The sequence below is a fragment of the Aegilops tauschii genome, chromosome 2 (genome assembly GCF_002575655.3).
Source record: "Aegilops tauschii subsp. strangulata cultivar AL8/78 chromosome 2, Aet v6.0, whole genome shotgun sequence".
Taxonomy (NCBI): Eukaryota; Viridiplantae; Streptophyta; class Magnoliopsida; order Poales; family Poaceae; genus Aegilops; species Aegilops tauschii.
The window spans coordinates 630,091,516-630,098,619 of NC_053036.3; the positions used below are offsets into that span (position 1 = coordinate 630,091,516).

At 43.6% G+C, this 7,104-nt stretch overlaps 1 protein-coding gene across 1 annotated transcript; it reads left to right on the forward strand.

Moving 5' to 3' along the window:
• Positions 1-286: 286 nt before the first annotated feature.
• LOC109733700 (uncharacterized) lies at positions 287-1,063 on the forward strand. The gene is made up of 2 exons (XM_020292922.1): positions 287-856; positions 971-1,063. Exons 1-2 carry the CDS (start codon positions 287-289, stop codon positions 1,061-1,063), a joined length of 663 nt encoding a protein of 220 aa, XP_020148511.1.
• The last annotated feature ends 6,041 nt before the right edge of the window (positions 1,064-7,104 follow it).

Consider the following 7,104-nt stretch of genomic DNA (forward strand, 5'->3'; position numbering starts at 1 on the left):
ACCATGCTAGAGTTATCCTAGAGGCTCCTCGATTACAACGTGGCAGCCGTGACTTTTGAAGTGCATGGTTTCATAAGCTGCAGAAGCACAACCGTCCATTCACACCGTTCTTGATGCAATTTAATGGGCGCATGGTAACTGAGTGTCTCTCCCCAAGTTTAAGTAGTGGTCTATTCCGGGAGGTTATCGCGTCTTATTCTCTCCAGAGAAGTGCAGGTAGATTCCATCATCCTCGCCTCGTACAAGAAGCACAGTCAGACTCCATTGTCGTGCCACCCTCTTTTCCATGGATGACTTCAAGAACACTACTGAGCGTCTCTTTATAGATGCCGATGGTAATACCAAGCTCGAGGTGTTGTACACCAACGAGCCCTACAAGGTGGAGGAGATTCTTTCTCTTTATGAGGAATGGCTGCGTGAGGACAGGTACAAGTTTGTTGGTCTTGATCTGGAGTACACACGAGAGGATTATTTTGATCGTAGTAGAAAAGTCGCCGTCATGCAACTGGCGATGCGCAAGCATGTTCTTGTCTATCACTTGTGCAAGGCCAGGACGGAGTGCGCTGCTCTGAAGGATTTTCTTCGGAACAAAGGTATAATTTTCGCTAGTGTCGACGTCATTAACGATAGGGATGTTCTGGCAAACAGTTACCTCAAAATCCCAAGAGAGTATCACATCGACCTTCAAGAGGAGCTCATGATCAAAGGAGGCAATCTAAGGGATTCCATGGCAGATTTGGCAGGAGCCGTCATAAACAAATCTTACTTGAGTATGAAGTCGTCTTTTCCACAAGGTCTGCATGACTACTGGGAATGGAAGCCGCTTTCCCTTGAACACCTGAAATATGCGGCAATTGTAAGTTAAAATTTCATTTTTTATGATTTTCTGTCTTTATATTTTTGTTTTATTGCAACAATAGTACTTTTTCCCTTCTACGTATATCTTCGTTCTCATCCGCTTTTTGTTTAGGATGGGTATGTCAGCTACGAGCTCTACCTCCGAGTTCTGTCTATGAAGGACATGATGCATCCTCATTGTCTTCCCGACCCCAGACGCCGTTGATGCTTCTGAGCAGAACTCCAACTGAGTAGAATGGTCACGGTGGTCTGAGCAGACTGGACTCCTGGAAGACTTTCATTTCTTTTTTTGTATAATTAATGAGTACTTTTAGTTCAAACCTATGGAGTACCGTCTCATGTTATGTGAATATAATTTCTTATGTTTTTTCATGTTACAAGTTCATTGTTGACGTTTGCGCGAGTTCATGTACGTTTAGAGAATCTGTTGAAGTTGCGCATATGTATTGTTTGGGAGAAGCGCGCTTTGTGTTTGGCTTATTTCAGTGCCGTTTGTTTGTGTTTGTATTGTTGTCTTTTACACGTTCGCACAAGAGAGGCACGTCTGCTAACGTACGAGGCAACATTTTAGTTTCCTGTCTTTGTGTGCTTTAGGACCGTGCCTCGAGAATCCGGTCATCCGTGTCTGTTCAGGCTTCACTTCCGTGGCTTCTTTCCGTCTATGCATGTACCTCACGTGACATACGCCATGTTTGTACGTGCTGGTTTCACACGGCAGTTCCTCTTGACACTACACAACCATGCCTTTGCCATCACTCTTTTGTGCATCCAGGTGGTTTGTACCCGTGCCTAGAGAACTACGAGAAGCCGCAATTCTGTGTCTGTATACGCTTTAATTCCGTGTCTCCTGTACGTACATTTGCGTGTCTCAGGCGTCATGCTGGCTGTGAGGGGACGCATATGTATTGTTTGGGAGAAGCGTGTTTTTTGTTTGGCTTATATTCACCGCCGTTTGTTTGTGTTTGTATTGTTGAGTTTTACACATTCGCACAAGAGAGGCATGTCTGGTGACGTACGAGGCAACATTTTTCAGTTTCCTGTCGTTGTGTTCTTCGGGGCCGTGCCTCTAGAAGCCCGGCATCCGTGTCTATGGAGGCTTCCCTTCCGTGGCTTCTTTTCCGCTATTCATGTACCTCATGTGACACACGCGATGTCTCTATGTGGTGGTGTCACACGGCAGTTTCTCTTCAGACTACACAACCGTGCCTCTGCCACTACTCTTTTGTGCATCCAGGTGGTTTGTACCCGTGCCTCGAGAACGCCAATTCCAAAGCCGTACCTGTGAGCGAAAAGCCGCAATTCCGTGGCTGCATACGCTTCAGTTCTGTGCCTCCTGTACCTGCATTCGCTTGTCTCAGGAGACACGCTGGCTGTGACTCTACGTGCCTGTGGTGCCAGACGCCCGTCCGTGAGGGGATGCGATGGCTGTGACTAGTCGTGCCTGTGCTTCTACACGCCTGTGCCTCTGGACACTTTAAATCTATGGCTCTTTCACTTCTCCCATTGATTCGCTGCTTGTATCTGATGTATCTCACGTGATACACGTCACGACTCTATGTGTCTGCGGTGTCACATGGCTGTCCCTCTTGAGGGTTTGCAAGCGTGCCTCTTGAACAGAGTGTTCTTACTGATGCCTCTGCCACCTCTCCTTTTTGCATCCAGAGGATTTGTATCCAGAGGATTTGTACCTGTGCCTTGAGAATGCCAATTCAAAAACCGTGCTTGTGCGTCGGAGAAGCTGCAATTTTATGTCTGTACGCAGAGGGTGTGTAGCTGTGGCTTGAGAACGTCTATTGCAAGGCTGTATTCGTGCCTTGCCAAGCCGAAGCACGTGCCTGTAGAGGCTAAGTTTTCGTGCCTTTTGTTGCCTGCATTCATGTGTTTCCGGCGAGTTGCTGCTTTTATCTCTACGTGCCTGTGGAATAGACACGTATGTGCGTCGTGTGCCTGCATATCCGTGCCTGTGGGATAGACACATATGTGCGTCTTGTGCCTGCATACCCGGGCCTCACGTGAAACCAGCCTTGGCTGGCTGTTCGTTTGCTTCATTGGATTCTTCCGTCGGTGGTCTTTGTTCAAAGGAGGAATTGATGACCGATGTGCCGGCTGTTCAATGTGACTATTCAGCGTGTCTGTTGCCGTAAAATAAAGTTAGAGGCTCCTCGATTTCTCCACGGCATCAAATATTTGTGCACAGCCGTGACTTTACGAAGTGCATGGTTTGATGAGATTCGGAAGCACAACCATCTATTCGTTGTTCCTAGTTCACACGTTAATGCGTATTGTAACTCAAACGTCCCTCGCCAAGGTTAAATACTGGCCATGTTTGCGACGTCTCCACGTCATATTGTAGCCACAGAACATCAGGCAGTTCCCATCCTCCTCACCACTCCACAACCTTGTCGCAGGGTCTCAGGAATATCCATTGGCACCTTGCTGCTCGCTGCCATGGATGACTTTTTGAACACCACCGAGTACCATGCGATAGTTGCCGATGGTAACACGAAGCTCGACGTGTGGTACACCAACGAGCCTGGCAAGGTGGAGGAGATCATTTCCTTGTATGAGGACTGGTTGCGCGAGGAGAAGCACAAGTTTGTTGGTCTCGGTATGAATTCACGCGAAAGGATTTTTACGGGCGTAGGAAAGTCGCAGTCATGCAACTGGCTATGCGGAATCTTGTTTTGGTCTATCACTTCTGCAGGGCCAGGACGGAGTGCCCTGCCCTGAAGGATTTCCTTGAGAATAGAGGTATAACTTTCTCTAGTGTGGGCGTCAGGAATATTAGAGATGCTCTTTTTCAAGATTTCATCAGAATTCCGGAAGGGTACCACATCGACATCCAAGAGAAGTTTATGATCAAAGGCGGCCAAGAAAGGGACTCCATGGAGGAATTAGCAGGAGCCATCATTGATGAATCTTATTCAAAGATGGAGTCATCTTTTCTAGAACTTCTTCGTCACTACTGGGATTGGAAGCCACTTACTTTTGATCACCTGAAATATGGAGCTATTGTAAGTGAAGATTTCATTTTCGTTGGTTTCTGCCTTTGTTGCTAGAACGGTACTTGTTTTTTTTTTTGTATATTCATGTTTTCATTTGCTTTTCCTTTAGGAAGGGTATGTGAGCTATGAGCTATACCGCCGGTTTCTGTCGATGAGGGACATCCTACATCGTCGCTGTCTTCCTGATCTCAGATGGCGAGGACGTTTCTGAGGAGTAGTCCAGGTGGAAGTGCTGGCAAGATGGATTGTGTGATGAATTGGTTATTTGATAGTTATTGTATGGGGTAATATTACATAGACTGATGAATTTGTAATTGTGGTGGTTTTATTTTGAACCGGATGGAGTTGACTAGTTTGCAAATTTAAGTTTATTTTCGTGATCATCTAAGTTTTTCTTGATTGGGTGCCTTCAAGAATATTTTGCTCTATGATTTTTTGCTACGAGTTGGTATAAGATGAGATGTATTAAGGGGAGCACTCAGATGTGCACTTTCGTGATTCTAGGCAGCGCACAGTCGTCTGTTCAGGGAGGCATTGTTTTTGTTTTAGGGAAGGCATGCTCTGGTGTTATTAGTTTGCTAGCTGCTTCAGTTCTTCTCTCAATATCCCCACACTGACAGGTAGGGGCTTTACTTTTGCTTTGTGTTTGTACTGTGTTCGGTATGGTTGTTTTTATATTGAATATACGGTTGTGGTTGTGTGTTTGAAATGTTTTTATGTAGAGCTTGAGTGTGTTTAAGATTCTTCAGATTTTCTCACTGTGCTGTCTGTTTCAATATATGTTGTCTGTTTTAGGGACGGTAATCCACTGTGATACTTGCTGTGGGAGTATTGTGTTATCGACGGTTGCGTTTCTGTGTTTCAATTATTGTGGTGGTACTTTGATTTTGAAAGGCATGGCTGTGAAGGCATTGGATGCATTGTCGTATGTTTGGCAGAGGTTATCCTTCCTTTTGGTATTAAATTCGGAGAGGCACTGCGTTATGTTAGTATGAGTCACTGTCATGGTTGTATGTTCTGTAATATTTCTAGTTAGTCTACTAGTGAAGTCACGTCTGTCTAGTTAGTGGAGGCATGTTCTATGTTACGTTGAGTCAGAGTTCTGTCTGTTGTTCGCAAATGCTTTCTCTTACACGTTCGCTCGGAGAGGCACGTCTACGATGTTATTGAAAGGCACGGTCGTGGCTTTCTTTCGAAACGTTTGCTTTCACTTATTTGTTGAAACTTGCGAGGTCACGGACCTTTTACAGTTGAAGTCACGGTCGTTCTTCTGTTTTGGTATTTTTTAGTTTAGTCGTCTATCACAGAGGATGGTTCTTCTTTCGTTAACTTGAGCCACGGTCGTGCTTCCATGACTCATTGGCTTGGAGAGGGACCGGTGTTAAGCTATCAAGTGGGGACGGTCCTGTGTTAACTGGTGGCGCACTTCTGTGTGTCAGCTTAGTTGTCCGTGGTAAGAGATGCACGTTATACGTTGACAAGAGGCACGACCGTGCCTTTATGACCCGCATTACTGGAGGTGAGTCATTTAGCAACATTACTGGAGGTGAGTCATTTAGCTCCTTCGTCAGATGCTGTGATGCATTTGACTTCTCTGTGTTGCAGCTATTTTTTTCTCGGTCCAAGATATCTCCTATGGATCCCATTAAACACAGCTGTAGTTTTTCCAAAAGTTGTAAACATGATATTCAAGACATCACTTCCTTGCACTAGAACACTACTCACTTCGAGTAGACATAATAAAAGAAACAACTGCAACACAGAAGAAAAACACTATCGATATGTAAGCGTGGCTCCAGCTAGATTAAGGCACATTTAAGCAGTAGTCATCTTTTTCCAACTCTTCTTCTTTCGCGCCGGATATTGTGTTTGTCGAGGACGATGCTCAGTTCCTCAAATACATGGCCTGTGTTGTAGTTGGATGTTATCATTTTGTAAGTTAGTTGTTCTCTCATCGGTTTCACATGGATCTGCAAACACATAACCGTGCAAACTGATAAAATTTATTGTAAAACGTAATGTTCAGCTGGCTTGGATAAACGTATGTTGATTTGTTGTCAATGAGACTGAACTTACTTTGTTGATAAAAAATGAATTATTATTCAAATTAATGAGCGGCATCAAATGCATGGTGTAAATAGCACTGTCATCCCTGAAAATTGAGAGCATAAATGTTATTGATTAGAAGGTGAACAGTAGATATGGGATGTGTAGTGGAACAAAAAATGCATTGTTTAAATGAGGTAGAGCTACAGATAAAAGAAACTCACTCTCTGTCTGAGTTACATACACTCTGCACAGGTTTGACATGAAAGGAGGCCATGGTGTGAGGATGGTTGTTGTAAGCAGAATGGTAAGCTCTTTTGAAGTTTTCGATGACAATGTCCGAGTGCTCCTTTATACCGGCGCAATAGATATAAGGACAAAGAATTTCGAAGCGACGCATTGAAAGATTCACGATGATGAGGTAGATAAAATGTGGTTGTTTTCTCACTGGTATTAAGACCTAAAATAATTAACAGTGAATAATATCATTGTAACAAGAAAAACTGGTAGAATTGAAGACGAACACTGGGCAGATAGAGTGAGTAGGGTGAACTCACAATGTTACATTTGTTGGGCAGTCTGTACCCAATAGTTTTTTCCACAATGTGTTCCTTGAGTAGTTCAATGCTTGCTCCTAGAACTTGAAATTTATCCTGCAGAAAATTGAAGGTGTGTCACTCAGTGTGGTAGTAGTATTAAATGTGGTTTGTTATTATTATTTATGAGATGCAAGAACTTACAGAAGCGTCCATGTACATTATATGCTTGTGCACAAGTGTTGGCTGTCCGTAGAATTGTTCTTTCATTAGCAACATCGAGTAAGCTTCGACCACGAATGAGTTGATATATCCGTATACCTTCATTGACAAACCCAAAGTTCGATGATCGGCCCAACGTCGATCGACGAAGAATATCCTCTTGCTGTCAAAAAAAAACAAATGAATTTTAAATCGTAAGATTTTCTTTTTTAACATAAGAGGAAATGATTAGTATTCAATTACAATAGTAGAAGAATCGAGCTGAAACACTTGAATATGATAGCTTCAGGCAGAATATATTGCATTAGTAGACCAAAACTTCACTGTAATAGGAACAACGAATTCATTACCTATCATTTTGCTTGACACCAGGCGTATTGTCGACGATTGTTTCATACACTTCTTTCTCCTCCATTGTAGAGTCTCTTATTTCCAAA